This window comes from Dendrobates tinctorius, unplaced genomic scaffold, assembly GCF_039654945.1.
Source record: "Dendrobates tinctorius isolate UK_male_01 unplaced genomic scaffold, ASM3965494v1 ptg000167l, whole genome shotgun sequence".
Lineage (NCBI taxonomy): Eukaryota > Metazoa > Chordata > Amphibia > Anura > Dendrobatidae > Dendrobates > Dendrobates tinctorius.
This window is the reverse complement of record NW_027361834.1, coordinates 501,184-517,827: the sequence shown is the minus strand read 5'-3', so window position 1 is coordinate 517,827 and position 16,644 is coordinate 501,184. Positions and strand designations below refer to the sequence as shown.

General features: G+C 41.9%; 1 protein-coding gene across 4 annotated transcripts in view; it reads right to left on the bottom strand.

The window, feature by feature from the left end:
* CHN2 (chimerin 2) overlaps nucleotides 1–16,644 on the bottom strand; it is a 438,164-nt gene that overhangs the window by 229,823 nt on the left and 191,697 nt on the right. For all 4 annotated transcript variants that reach the window (XM_073550704.1, XM_073550703.1, XM_073550706.1 and 1 more), the window contains exon 3: nucleotides 4,672–4,727. In XM_073550704.1, the coding sequence (XP_073406805.1) occupies nucleotides 4,672–4,727 (56 nt within the window). The remainder of the gene's footprint in view (nucleotides 1–4,671; nucleotides 4,728–16,644) is intronic.

Genomic DNA, 16,644 nt, shown 5'->3' with positions numbered 1-16,644 from the left:
TTTATGGCTGGACTGTACAATACAAACTCTTATTACCATTTATCTTTCGTGTCTCTCCTATTTCCTCATAGACTGTAATCTTGTGAGCAGGTACCTTACCTCTTTTGGTATCTGAGCTATGTTTATTCTGTAATATCCTTATTGTCTGTACAAGTCTCCCTCTAAAATTGTCAGTTCATGGGAAGATGGATGGAGCTAAATGCAAAGCAATCCTGGAGGAAAACCTGTTAGATGCTGCAAAAGACTTGAGGCTGAGGTGTAGTTTCACCTTCCAGCAGAACAATAAGCTTAATGGAATGGTTTAGATCAAAGCATATACTGTACATATCCCTGTAAAGGCCCCGTCTCACATAGCGAGATCGCTAGCGACATCGCTGAAGCGTCACCGATTTTGTGACGCAACAGCGACCTCGCCAGCGATGTCGTTACGTGTGACACTTAGCAGCGACCAGGCCCCCGCTGCGATGTCGCTGATTGTGCTTGCATGTCCTGGGCCATTTTTTGATCGCTGGTGTCCCGCTGGCCAGCGTGCATCGCTGTGTTTGACACTGACGAGCGACCTCGTTAGCGACTCAGAAATCATGGACGCAGGCAGGAGTCGTGAGAATTGCTGCTGTGTGACAAGGTCCTAACGACCGCCGAGGTTGTTATACAGATCGCTGGATCATTGCTGCGTCGTTGGGTAAATCTGACTGCTTGATAGCTTACTAGCGACCATTTGGTGACGCACCAGCGATCCTTACCAGGCTGTATCGTTGTCGGGATCGCTGGTGCGTCGCTAAGTGTAACGGTACTCTAAGTCCTGACCTAAATCCCATTGAGAATCTGTGGTAAGACTTGAAATTGCTGTTTAGACTTCTCCATCTAATCTCACTGAGCGAAAGCTAGTTTGCAAAGAAGAATGAGCCAAAAATTCAGCCACTAGCCACTAAATGTACAAAGCTGGTAGAAATATACCCCAAAAGACGGACAACAGAAATTGTAGCGAAAGGTGGTCCTACAAAGTATTGACTTACGGAGAGCTCAATACTAATGCACATCACAATTTTCAGATTTATATTTTTTTATTTACAAAACCACATATCATTTCCTTGACACTTTAAATACTTGCTACTTTGTGTCAGTACACCACACAAAATCCAAATAAAAAACATTTCAGTTTGTGAGTGTCATGTGAAAAAATACGGAAAAGTTCATGGGGTATGAATACTTTATCAAGGTACTGAATATCTCCCCTCAGTAACACCTGCAGTCTCCCTCTAGTTTTACCTTGAAGTGACCGTTTCCCTCGAAATTCCAACAATGTCACTTGCATTGATCTACATGTGATTAGATTATTTATTATTTACTCAAAATGTATCCACTAAAGGGGGTTTTACACATAGCGATATCGCTAGCAATGTCGCTAAAGCGTCACCGATTTTGTGACGCAGCAGCGATATTGCTGGCGATATCGCTATGTGTGATAGTTACCTCCGACCGGCTCCCCCGCTGTCTGTCGCTGATCGCGCGAGATCGGCCGGGTCCATTTCTCGTCGGGCGCTTTCTGCTGGCGCCGATGAGCGACGTGTGGACCCAGGCGGGAGAACGTCAGCATCGCTGCGTGTGAAAGGTAAGTAACGACCGCTGCTGCGTCGCTACATCGCCAGTGAGATCTGCCTGTTTGGCAGCTCACTAGCGACCATTTAGCGGTGCACCAGCGATCCTGACCGGGTAATATCTTGGTCGGATCGCTGGTGCATTGCTAAATGTAAAGGGGCCATAACATTCACCCCTGTCACTAAAGGGCTTTAACTCAAAATTCCCTGACATAGTAAGGACAATTCAATTAAAAGTTTTTGGAATTAAATAAGGATGAATTCAGATGTCTGTGCTTCAATCTGTACGAGGACCACAATGGCAAGACCAACTGAGGATTACGAGACCCCAACAGCCTAGTAGGCATATATGAAGCTGTTGGTTCAGAGACAGGTGTCTGAATTCAGAATTAGTAATATCTTTTTCTTCTGTACTAGTATTAGTCAGTAGTTGGTAGAAGTAACATGCTAACTCCCAACCTTCTTGAACCTGGTAGGGTTAGGTGGTGTAATGGGTGGGAATTAAGAAGACTTAAGTCTAATGGCCGTAGCTGTCGAACAAGGAATGATGCACATGAGCTGTTTGGAAAAAACCTGCCCCAAACACTAAAATTAGGAAGCCGAGTGAGGGACACATTGATGAATGTAGACATCCCCTCTGACAAAATACTGAAAGGTTGCAGCCTATCATCTGCTCCCAATTGGCTGCTGCAGATACGTGACATAACTATAACTTGTGACCACCAGAAGACCTAGCACTAACATTGCAAACCTTTTAAGAAAGATATTCATGTCCAGAAAAAATCCCTTAAAAGTGTGAAGTCACAATTTATGCTAATAAGATATACATGTTTTAAAATTTGTTAGCCCTTGAAAATTTATTTTTAAAACACAAATTAAGAAGACAACTTTTGGAAAAGAAAACATTTACCAGTAAAGAAAAATTATGGAAAGTGCAGAAGCTTATGAAAATGTATTATTCAAAATGAAATATTAATGTTCAGTGGCTGTGAAGATGCTGAATAATCAGGACTGGCACTAGCACCCGCTGTGTCCTTGGGAGTCTAGCACTGCACTGTGCATCTTGATACAGTGGTCTAAGAAAGAAACTTACTACAGTCTAATAAAGCTTAGATTGTAACCTTACCTTATATTTATACAATTTGCAAACAAACACCAGTGTTATCCAACATTAGTACTGACTGCTGCCTGTCATGTTACATTAAGAAAGATGCCAGTTACTTTTCATCAGAATTTGTATTCTGAGAGTATAAATGGGTCAGAGCTAAGCTTGATGTGGCAAAGTGAGGACCATAATGTTCTAAAACCAGCAAGAAACATTCTGTCATTAAAGTCCTTGGACACCTTTAGCATGGAAAAAAAAATCATATCCTAGCTGTTACCTGGAGTTAAAAATGTAGCTTTAGTTTGTGTCTGTGATTTTCATTTTAATACTCCATCATGCAGACTACTCTGTGCTTTCCTCTGCATATACGATCTGCCATTCCTGAAGATTTGGATGTTTTCTCCCCTTTCTCCATACTGATATGTTGACCAGAACATCCCTTTCATTCCTGCTGGATTCTTTAAAGTAAGTTCTCAAGCTTCAAGCTGCGAGCTGTGATGACAGTAAGGTTATTGTTGCTCAGCAGCTGTGAACTACGGTAACTTACTGATGTCGCCGCTCGTTACAGCACCCATGTTTTTGCGCTACATACCATTAGAACTGACAGTGGCTGCAGCTTCATTTTATGGAGCTTCGTTCTCTGAACAGGGCTCCATAGACTGGACAAAGAAGACTGGGATCCTTGTGGGATCTCCATATGGACTTTGGCAGACTACTGTGGATTTGTTTTTTGTAATAAATGGGTAAGAGGGAATTTGTCAGTGTTTTTTAATAAATAAAGTACTTTTATGTATGTATGTTTTTATTTCTTTTGACTATGAGGTTAGTAATGGGGGTGTCTGACAGATGCCTCTACATTACTAACCTCTGGGCTTGATGTCATCGGACATTACACAGCTGACATCAACCACAAAACCACTACTCCGATTGCCAAAGCACCAGGACAATCAAGAAAAGCAGAGTCTAAGCTATCTGCTTAGCCAGTAAAGCCTAAGCAGACAGCTGTGAGCTGATATTAATAGGCTGGAAAGCTCCCTGGTTATTTAGCCCTTCCCAGACAAAGACCAGTTCACAGCTGTATACTTTCCCTTAGCTGGTTGTTAAAAATAATGAGGATCCCATGCAATTGTTTCAATTATTTTTTTTGTTTAAATACAAATACAGAAAACTACACACATGGCACTAATTATATATCCACAAACATCTTTCTATCTATCCTCTATCTTTGCACATCAAACACTTAAACATCTGTCATTTCTAGTCTGCATTCTATTCTGGCATGTGTAACCTGGATGGCACACGTATTGACATTCGTGCTGCCGAAAAAACACATTTCTATGTGTGGGTCACATGGTCTGTTGGAACACATGGACATGTGCGCATCACCATATATTTATATTGCTCTTGGTTTGTAAGCATCTCCAGTATGTGTGAAAACTGTCACAAGAGACAAAGTTGAGCACATATAGCCAACATGGCCATGGGTAGTGTGATACTGGATCTATGTCAGAAGCAGCAGGAGAACCAACATTGAAGCTACAAACTCTACAGCAGTAATAAAGGTAAAATATGTTTAATAAAGACTATTTAGTAATCTTAATTCTGCATGTTGAAAGTAGCAATATAAAACAGTGCAAAGGTTTACATCGTCGTTACAAAAATATTTCACATTTTTATTTTATTTATTTTACTCATTTACATATTTATACTGTCTTTTACCATTATGGAACACGCTCAGCTTCATTGATACATTTGTGATTATTAAGGGAATTTTAAGAGTATACAATAAACTATTATCCAACCACTTAAAATTACACAATCCACTCCACAAACCTATATATTAACAGATGCACCTATATATGTGCAAGCCTATATGTCCACCTATGTTTTATTTATATACTAAATCTTTATCAAATCTCTTTGGCAATTATTTTTTAAAAGTTCCTAATAAAATGATTGAAGACTTACCTCTCGTGGTGATACGATTCTTCTGGGCCTTGGAGCTTCTTGTTGCAACTGATATACTACAGATAATAGACAACAGAAATATATTACAATCTTTCTCAAACTCTTTTTATTCTTATTTTTCCAAAAGGGCTAATGTATTAAGAAGAATAATCTTCTAAGGTTTCTGGTTATATCATGTTTGGACTATAGAAAGTATCATTGGGAATAAAATTGTATGGTTTTTTTTTCTGCAGTGCCAAATACATTGTGCATAACCTTCAATTTTAAAGGATCTTGCCTTTCAGCATTCTCTTATTGGTGTTCCTATGTCAAAAACAACATCTGTCACTCACCCTTCCCAGGTCCAGCACTTTGCATGAACTGTTTACCGTCTGCAGTGGTAATGTCAATTACACAGCACTGCAGTCAATCACAGAGCTCAGATAAGATGCGCGAGTCTGGTCATTAGTATTTTCTTACAATTTACTGCCATTTTCTCTGTGCGTGGCCTCAATGTGAAGTGCACACCAACTATGACTAAGTTGGTGGGCTGACTATTTTTTTTATCTTAAGCCAGTCACAGAGCTCAGCAGCTCTGCCAATACAGAAGGCACAAGTTGCTACTTCCAATAGGTGGGCACTAGCGTTCTAGTCCTCTTCCTCTCTGAAGAGACAATTTGCATAAACACTTGAGGCTATGTGCACACGGTGCGGATTCTGCTGCGTTTCCGCAGCGGTTTTGACCCCGCAGAAATGCAGCAGTTCCGCAGACCAAGTACAGTACAATGAAACCCTATGGGTTTTCAAAAACGCTGTGCTGACGGTGCGTTTTTTTCCGCGCGGTTTTGCTGCAGTTTACAAACCGCAGCATGTCAATTGTTTTGGCGGTTTCCGCAGCGGTTTCACACCATTAACATAGTAGAGGTGTGAAACCGTAGGGCAAAACTGCAGACCAAACCGCAGGTCACTTTACCTGCGGTTTTACCTGCGGTTCCGTGCGGAAAAAAACGTAGGTGAATCTGCAGCATGTGCACATTGCCTAAGAAGCATTATTGGGGCACTCACAGTATCGAGTATTATCACTTTCTAGGTGCAAAATGTGGATATTGTTTTCAAGGACACCTGCACAGGACATTAATAAATAATAATAATAATCTTTACTTTTATATAGCGCTAACATATTCCGCAGCCCTTTACAGACATTATCATTGCTGTCCCCGATGGGGCTCACAATCTAAAGGCACTGTTACACATAACGATGTCCCAGTGATCCCACCAATGATCCGACATGATGGGATCGCTGGGACATCGTTAGGCTGATCACTGGTGAGATGTCACATAGACAGCTCCAGCGATCAGGACCAGCGACCCTGGACGCTGGTTTCTAACGTAAACGTCGGGTATCCAGGAGCCGCGCGACTCCTGGATACCCGCTGTTTACCTTGGAAACCGGCGTACACGTACACGCTGGTACACGTACACGCTGGTTTCCAAGATAAACATCAGGTATCTAGGAGCCGCGTGACTCCTGGATACCCGACGTTTACCTTGGAAACCAGCCTGTACGTGTACCAGCGTGTACGTGTATGCCGGTTTCCAAGGTAAACAGCGGGTATCCAGGAGCCACGGCTCCTGGATACCCGACATTTACATTAGCAACCAGCATCCAGCATCGCTGACCGCTGGTCTCTCGCTGCCACACGCAGCGATGCGCGCTGGGCAGCAGGAGACCAGCGATAGAAAAACGGCCCAGGCCGCTCAAGCACGATCAGTGATAACCGGCAGGGGGGCCGGTCGCTGATCCCAGTCACACACAGCGATCTCGCTGGCGTGTCACAAAATCAGCTATCTCGCTAGCGAGATCGCTTAGTGTGACGGGGCCTTAAATTCCCTATCAGTATGTCTTTGGAGTGTGGGAGGAAACCGGAGAACCCAGAGGAAACCCACGCAAACACGGGGAGAACATACAAACTTTGTTGTCCTTGGTGGGATTTGAACCCAGGACTCCAGCGCTGCAAGGCCACCGTACTGCCCACATTAATATAGAGGGCACAGGAGTTTTACTTTGTAAGGGGCATAGTGGTGGGCACTATTATGTGGGGCACAAAGGAGCCGTGTTTTTGTACCACACATTAGGTGCAGTAATAAGGACACACATGGCAGCAGCTGCTCAGTATTGGGATATCAGCAGGATGAGAAGCTTGTGCAGGTTGGGAATAAATGGGGACGTGCTGGAAGTTTGAAAAGTTAAATGTGTCTCTGCAGATGCGTCATGGCTGGTGGTCTGAGCAAAATGGAATAGACAGGAAAAGTGAACGACTCCATAATAAAGAACCTCACTCAGCTGTAAGTCATCTATAACTGTACTGTGATCTCCTACACGTTCTGCAGGACTGGTATCTAGCACTATAGGATCCCCATATGAGGGCAATATCAGTATTGGTGTTTGCATAGAGATTTGTTTTCAGTAACAACAGAGTCATCTGCAGAGGTTCTCCTACATCCACTATTAGGGAGCGCCACCACAGCTGTAATCAAGGTTACCTGATTATGAGCCCAACTAGATGTTTGTCCCCCCCCCACCCTCCCTCACCAGAGTCGGACCACTAGCTACTCCTGTGTTTTCCTGATAATGTTCTGTCCATTTTAACCAAGATTCTTTGTAGCTAAATTGATAGAAAGTCTTCGGTGCCATCATCTACATTGGCCAAACAAGGATCTTATTACACTGAACATATGCTTGTTAGTCCAGATGCCGCTCAGATTCACTAACACATATAACTATGTCCATCCTTTCAAAAATGAGGTAACTCTGGGAAGACAAGTGGGCCGAGCTAAGAAAACATCAAGGAGGTACAGTAGGCACGTCAGAAACTAACTGAGAAGCTAGCGCAAAGCATTATAGGAAATGTAGTCTGTAAGAAGCTGTCACGGACTGGAAGTGCAGCCAGTTTTCCCATGAACAAAAGTTAATTTTAATCAATAGATCTTGGAATAATAATAATTTCTACAATTGGATGTGTTTTATAAAAATGTTCCTGTGCTGAGATAATCTTATAAATGTGCCCCTGCTGTGTACTGTGTAATGGCTGTGTGTGATCATGCAGGGATATGGTCTGATCACTCCACATCTCCTGGCCAGGGGAGGAAGCAAAAGAGAGTATACAGAAAGGACAGCACAAGATCACAGCTGATTCTTTCTTTGAAGTAAAACATTGTTTAAAAACAGGGAGGGAAATGTTTTATCACAAAAGCCAATCATTGGCAATCTGCTGCTGTCCTGTCTGTATCCTCTCTTTTGCTTCCTCCCCTGCCCAGGAGCTGTGGTATGATCAGACCATATCCCTGCACGGTCAGACACAGACATTACACTGTACACAGCAGGGGCACATTTATAAAATTATCTCAGCACAGGAATATTTTAAACACATCCAGTTGTGGAAATTGTTATTCCAAGATCTATTGTGTAAAATGAACTTTTTTTTGTGGAAAAACCCCTTTAAAGAATCTTAATGAAAGTCCGCCCAACAAGTTCTCCAAAAGATATGTCACTTTAGTGATGAGTGCCTCTTAGTGAATTTGGCGCATCTTATTCCTGCATACCCACTATTAAGATTGCAATATGAAATACTAATCTTAATGAATAGGGCCCTATGTTTCTCTTGTCTGAAAAGATGGACACTTTCAGAAAAAAAAAGGAAAAACTGAGTTCAACTTGAACTATGTTCAGGTCATATCAGCCTCATTGGTCGTTTGTCTGAATGGTATTTTCATGGAGATTGAGACGGAACCTCCAGACGCGCTGTAGAAACAAAATGTGAACGGGGCTTAAGTTATTAGATGAATCGTACATCGAAGCAGAATTCATCTTTCTCTACGTGAATGATCTCCAACGGTGGCTGAGATAAATGTTTCCGAGCAACAAACTGCAACTTAAGAGGAAAGTGCTTCACTGTGAAAACATTACGGTTCAGGGACACAAGAGAAAGACAGAAATGAGCATCAGCGTTGTATCTCTATGGTAACTAAGAGTTCAGGTTATTGTTTTCTGGAGGACCAGACTCATTACACTATCTCTCAATGTAAATGATGGACAATGATATTATTACTTAGCTAAATGCCTGTATAGAAAGCCTGACCATAGTAGAATGACTATGTGCTATAAGAATATTTAGCATTGAGAGTCCTCAGTGGTTGATACCTTTTAATGGCTAACTGAAAAGATGGTAACACATTGCAAGCTTTCGAGACTACGCAGGTCTCTTCATCAGGCTAGACCAATACAAAATCTTTTTACATCAATTAAGGAATTTGCCCCTCAGACCTTCTGGGGTCATCACAACACAGAACTAAACTGGCAATGAGAAGGCAATAAAACCTTCACACTGCTTATCTATGAACTGCTCCAATATTTATGCTTATCTCTCTCCCACAATGACTATTCCACTTCACATCACTTGTCTTAGCTATTGGGTTTTTTCTGTGCTGTCTTTTGTATAAATATGTGATTCTTCAGATTTTGTATTGGTCTAGCCTGATGAAGAGACCTGCGTAGCCTCGAAAGCTTGCAATGTGTTACCATCTTTTCAGTTAGCCATTAAAAGTTATCAACCACTGAGGACTCTCAATTCTAAATATTCTTCTATCTACTGGCTAACACGGTACAAAGATATATATATTTCCTGTATGTGCTATAAACAAGTTTAAGACACTATTCTCTTTTGTTGTTCAGAACTGAATTCCTCATCTGAACCTTAAAGAATTAGCACAACTACCAGCCAAAAAAAAGTGGGAGAGGAGACTTTCAGAGACAAATGAACTTTCCATAAAGAGGGCAGAAATGTTTTTTTACCATCTGTCTTCCTCATCCCCATATACATGGTGCCTTTTTGATCTTGTGCCTACTTTGCAGGACTTTTACCTGCTCACTTTCACATCAATGGTGAAAGCTTCAGTTGTGATTTTCAGTTACAATAGTTCTGGAACAATTTTCCTAAAACTCAAATTGACCAAATCAGTTTACATGTCAGTTTTGTGGAGCAGTAATAATGTGATACTAAACAGAACTACCTCCATATATGAATGAACTCAAGGATCCATGTATGTGTCAAAAATGATCATCTGCATGGCGGCAACAGAATCCATATCAGAAGTTATAAGTTATACATTTTTCCATTTCATTTGAAATAACTAACTGTTCGCAACAATATGTCGAAAAAAAGTTGGGCGTGGGCCATCTCTACCATTGTGTAGCATCTCCTCTCCCTTTTAAAACAGTCTGTAAATGACTAGGAAGTGAGGAGACCAATTGCTGGATTTTTGGGGAGAGGAATGTTGCCCCATTGTCATCTGATGTAAAATTCTAGCTGCTCAACAGTCCTTTGTTGTTTTTGCTAGATTTATTTTTTTTATAATGAGTCAAATGTTTTCTGTTGGTAAAAGTATGGACTGCAGGTGGCCAGTTCATCACCCAAACTTCTCTTCTGCAAAGCCATGGTATTGTGATGGATGCAGTCTGTGGTTTAGAACTGCCTTGGTGAAATTTGCAAGGGCTTCCTTGAAGTAGACTTTGCCTGGATGGCAGCATATGTTCTGACACTTTTATATAATGCTTCGCATTGATCGTGCCTTTCAAGATGCATAAGCTGTCCATGGTATAGGCACAAATGCAACCCCATCCCATCAGAGATGCATGGTCTTGAACTGCGCCCTGATAACTACTATTGTTCCCACAAAACACGGCATTTCTGGTTTCCATAAAGAATTTCACACTTTGACTCATCTGAACACAAAACAATTTTCAATCTTACCTCAGCCCATGAGCTTTGACCCAGAGAAGACATATGGCTGAATCTTTGCATGATAGAGCTTTAACTTGTATTTGTGGATTGCAAGGCAAACTGTGTTCCCAGAAATTGATTTCTGGAGGAATTGCAGAGCTCATGCAGTGAATCCTGTTTGTTTTTAATGCAGTACCACCTGAAGGCCAGTAGATGAGCATCCAATATTGACCAATGGCCTTGTCCCTTATGCGCATGGCTTCCATCAGAATATTTGAATATTTTGATATTACATACTGTAGGTGGTGAGATATTTGAAGTCTCTGCCAATTTATAATGACGAAACATTTTTCTGAAATTGTTCCACAATCTTTAGATGCAAGTTTTAGATGAACTTTTTCACAGACTAATGAATCTCTGACTATCTTTGCTTTTGATAGACTCTGCCTCTCTAACATGATCTTTTTTACATGCAGTTATTGTTATAGTACTGGTGGAGCACAACTTGAATTCTATGCCCGGAAGGGCACAGGCAGGACAGAGTGAGAGGTAGTTAAGGTTCTTGGTAGTAGCACTAGAAATAGGAGAAACAATTTGGAGAAGATTAAAAAAAAAGTCGATGGCTTTTAGGAGCTGAAGACTAGACTAAAGGTTTGACACAATACAAAAGCAATGAGTGAGAGCTCCATGTTGTGTTAAATAGGCCCAAACCTGAAGAAAATTGGCTTCCACAGGTACATCAGCCATCTTGGTAAAAGGCAATTAAAGACACACAGTAGTGGCCTCCAGTGGTAAGGAGTTGAAATGCAGCACAATTTATGAATGTGAATAATAGAAGCCACAAGTAGTCAATCCGCAGAAAGTAAATAAATTCCTGACATGTGACTTAGTTGACCCTCCAGCTGCTTTTCATTGGTGCCACTTACTTTTTTAAGTCATTTATTAACCCTGTCCCAATTTTTTTCACAAGTGTTGCTGCCATAAATTTCTAATTGCGTTAATTTTCTTTTTTCTGAATTAAAGTACTGTTCTATATAAACTTGTTTCTTGCGCAGAATACTTTTGTAATCTGCTACCATTCAAATTCAGCAATGGCTGCCATATAGCACAGTTTGGTAGTGCCCAGAACAAATGAGAAGGCATGTAATTTGTGCCCCTAACCCACTGAACATTAACACACCAGTCCAGAATTTTGTGCCTTATCCTCTAAGCAGAAATACTGTATTTTAAGAAAATACTGATATCAGCTTTTGCTCAAACTTGTCAAAAATTTTAAAAATAGTCATAAATTGTTTATATTTTTATACCATTTTTGTATAACTTTTATTACTCTAACATAACCTTAGTTCTTGCCCTAACCTTATTCTTATCATATTCTATCCTTAACCCTAGTCCTAGCCCTAACTTTAGTTCTATCCATAAACCCTAAACTTTGCACTAACCCTAGTCCTAACTCTAGCCCTGGTTAGAAAAAGTATGTGAAAACATAACATTTACTATAACTTAAGCATATTTTCCAGAAGACACTTTTTAAATTTGAGACATCAGGTTTCTGTCTCTCCTCTCACAAAATTACAACTGAAAGGAGAGAGAGATGTCGTCATGCTATTGTGGTCTGGATAGGCAGCGACCAAGAAGACAAAGCTCACTTCTTTAAACTTTATCACCTCGTTGACTGCTGGGTGGACACTCACTGCGCCTGGTGCTGCTCCAAGAATAAGTGGCTCTATGAAATGGAGTCCTGGATCATTTAACAGTGGAGTCTCGAGAGGGCATCATTTTGTGCCCCAATAGAATTTGGAACTATGTCCTTTTTTCATCCCTTCACCCCCCCAAGCTTCACTACAAAGTGTCCCCTGGTCATTTATGTAAATGTGTCTGGACTCCATGTTGTCACCATATAGGATCTGTGTTTCCAGCTTTACGATATACAAGAATCGTTGAAATACTCTTTAATGTGGTGATAAATAAAGTCACACCATTAATACTAAACAATTTGAAAGTTTTCTAGGTAAGAACGCCAATGTAATATGTAGTCCAATAGAACTTATCACTACTTTTATTATTGGGGGGGGTGTACTTTACTAGTAAACATTACTGCAGATATTATTAAAATTAAATGAACAAACTAGAGTATGTAAATGAGTGCGGCAAAACCAGGAATTCATCTTATCCATGAGCCAGAAACGTATCCTGCTCACCAGCCTCTGACAGCTATTTTGCATCTTCACAGAGATCTTGTCATCAGAAGTTGGTGGGAGGACAAGCTTCCCCCTCAGGATAGACTCTTGGACTTGTGGCACTCATTTACTCTAGCTAAGCTATCATTGTTATACCATTTCCCCCATTATTCCTCCTCAACGGAGCATATCCTACTGTTCAATACCTAAAATCTAACTTGCTGGCCATCTAGGGAACCCATTCTGAGTTTGGTTGCATGATTGTGGAAGTTTAGGATTGTGGGGTGTATTTTGGGGATTAAGGCCAGTGGGTATTAGGCCCAATAGTGTGTACTGGCATGATGTTTTCAGTAGCTTACAAGAAATAGTGGCTTGGAAAAGGGCAAGAAACGTGGTAGGTAGAGATGGACACATTCCACAGACACAGCAGTTAGGACTCGGGGGTCAGTTTGCGTAGCCACATGTGAAGGTAACTGAGCCAGGCAGAAGCCCAAGCATCGCAGTGCGCTATATGAACGCAGTTTAAGTAGTCAAATGTGATGGTAACAGTTTGCTCCATGTCGTCTACTTTAAAATGCTCTACATTGAATCAGTATCCATAAAAAGCCAAAGATTAATGTGAAATTAATTATCGCTTGGATTCACATAACAGGGCTGTAACTACAACCGGGGCAGCCGGGGCACTGCTCCGGGGCCCCAACCACCCAAGGGGCCCCAAACTGATGGTAAAAAATTGTATTTTAATACTTTAATTTCTCATAAAATACCCAGCTCCTATATTATTCGAGTGTAAAGTTAATAAAAATAACGAAAAGATCCATGAAAGTGCAAGCGTAAATGTTTTTTGTTCGTTTATACTTTAAACAGGGAAACGCTATTTCGCTTAGTAACAGGAGCTCTATGGCAGACAGTAGACTGTTAGCTGATAGTGTGGTGTCGCGCCAGGCGGTGACTCCGCCAATAGTTCAGGCAGCGGCCGCAACGCGATGTGCACTGACACTGAGGTCTTGTTTACCCCAACTGCTGAACTGCTCATTGGCCATTGCTCATCGGTCAGCGGCCAGTGTCGGATCGTCAGTGCAGTCTGTGTCGCATATAGTAGCTGTAGTGCATGTGTAGGTAGATAGTATTTAGTATTACCGTATTTTCTGGCGTATAAGACGACTGGGCGTATAAAACGACCCCAACTTTTCCAGTTAAAATATAGAGTTTGGAATATACTTGCCGTATATGACTACCCCTCTTCTACGGTATGATTCCCACTGTGAACCCCACACAGCCCTTCATACAGTATAATGGCCCCTACATCTCTTCACACTGTATTATGGCCCCCACACAGCCTTAAAGGGACACTGTCACCAGGATTTTGCCATCCCTTCTGATAGCAGCATAATGTAGAGATAGAGACCCGGATTCCAGCGATGTGTCACTTATTGAGCTGCTTGCTGTAATTTTAATATAATTACTGTTTTCCCTGCTTCATATTTAGCAGTAAATGAATGTGCTGGACAATTTGATTAGTCCTATAATATTAATCTCAAACTGATTGAACAGTGATTTTATGAAAACTACACTGAGCAGCCAGTAAGTGACACTGATGACAGTGTCCCTTTAAATTGCCCTCCATAAAGTATAAAGGCTTCCTCATAGTCCTTTAAGTATTATCTTGCCCCCCACAGAGCCCTCCCAGTATTATAATGGCTTCCTCATAGTATAATTGGCTCCATATATTATAGTGCATCATCCATAGTCACCCATTATAATGCACCATTATAGTGCTCCATATAGTATACTGCACCCCCATAGTCCTCCATATACTATAAGCATGGAGAGGGGTGATGTGCCAGCATCGTGTGGAGGGGGGGTGGAATATAGGGATTGGGATGTGCCAACACTGTGAGGGGGTAGGTGACATGAAGAGGGCTTTGTGCCTGTGTCAAGATGGGGGGGGTTGGAGGAGTACAGGGGGCAAACTTTCCTGTCAGACAATGTCACCCGGAGGACAGAGACTCTCATTTCAATAATTTCCAGGAGCTCTGCCAGCTGTCAATGAATGGAAACCTGCACTGGCCTGGAGAGTCTCATAGTACAAGATTTGTAACAATATGTTAGTCTGGAGATCACAGAGAGTTGGCAAGGCAGGCACAGTGCACACTGTAACAAACTCTCAGCATTGAGAGGAGACAGTCTCAGCAGACACAAATATCTCTGTGACAAACTGTGAGAAGCCCTTCCCCTCTCCAGTCTGCAGGTCTATACTGCTGCGAGGGGGAGGAAGTCAGGAGGAAGTCTCCATAATCACACATTCCACCCGGCTCCGGGTCATGCAGCATCTATCTTCTCAGTGAGTCATCTGCCTCTTGTTTTCTATAATCAGAGCTGTGTACAACCCCCACTCAGTCTCTCCTCACAAGCGGGAGGGAGCAATAGTGACTGCTGTACCTGTGGTCAGGGGTTGTAGTATTTGATGTCTGGCACCTGCTGGGGGAGGCAGAAATGTCAGCTCCAGTCTCTCTCCTCCTGGAGAGAGCGGCTGGACACAGTGCACATATCCTGGGCAGACGCACTGTCTCTTTGCCAGTAGGTGGCGCCCTGCACCTGGCGTATAAGACAACCCCTGACTTCTGAGAAGATTTTCAGGGGTTAAAAAGTAGTCTTATATGCCGGAAAAGGAAGATACGGTACTGTGATTGTGTGTTAATAAAACCGTTTATTATGAAACGAATTCGGCACCAGCCAAGTGGAAATAAAAAAAGACAGACTGCGAAAAGAAGAAACTTGGAGGCTGAAAAAAGTTCGAAAAACTTAGCAGCATGGCTGGATGTTGAAAACCACTCGACAGGGAATGATATTGAAATCTCACAAAAATTAAATTCAGATACGTCGGAACAAGACAACCTTAATAATGATAATGACTCGAAAAACCAAAAATTTATAGGCGAAGAAGATATAACAGACCCAACCAATGATACACCAAATTTTTGGAAGATGAAGATTCTTCCTACTACAACGCCTTTCCTACTGTGATTGAAAATCAAGATAAGAAACGTAGGCTGATAGCGTCTGGTCCAATATAGCCTGACGGACCATTTCACAAGGATATCAATCAACAAGGTCGATCTTTTTCAAGTAACTATTATTTTATCAACACAAAGTCAGGGATGAAGCTTAAAAGAAGTTGGTTATGTTACTCAACAAAAGTAGATTGTGTTTACTGCTTGCCATGTTGGCTATTCCCTCAGTCACAATCAGAAGCACTTGAATACAGAAATCGTGTATTACCGTTTTCAACAACCGGAGTTTGAGACTGGAAGCATATTTCAGAACGTATTTCAGTTCATGAAGCATCCAAAAGCCATACACATGCTTGTGTAGTTTATGAGCAATGGCGGAAACATGGTACTTTAGAAGACGTTTTCGACAAAAATGTGGAGAGTGAAAGAAGCTTTTGGCATAAAGTTCTTGAAAGAATCCTGAATGTGACATTAAAGGGCATGTCACACTAAGCGATATCGCTAGCAATATCGCTATAACTAGTGACATTATAGCGATATTGCTAGCGATATCGCTGTGTGTGATACTTACCTACGACCGGCTCCCCCGCTGGTTATCGCTGATCGCGCGAGAACGTTCAGGACTGTTTCTCGTCGTCAGCTTCCTGCGGCGCTTCCTGCTGTGACGACGAGCGATGCGTGGAGCCGGGCGGGAGGACGCAGGATTGCCTGGTGTGACAGGTAAGTAGCGATCCCCATCCCCAGCGATGTCGCTGGTGAGATCTGCCTGTGTGGCAGCTCACTAGCGACCACTTAGCGATGTACCAGCGATCCTGACCGCGTCATATCGCTGGTCGGGATCGCTGGTACATCGCTAAGTGTGACAGCACCATTACACTTGCAACATGTAATCTTGCGTTTCGTGGATCTATTGAAAAGTTAGAATATAGTAACAAAGGAAACTTTCTCTCGATAGTTGAGCTTTTGTCAAAATATGACCCAGTACTACAAGAATTGCTTCAGCGTCCACAAGGGACTGTG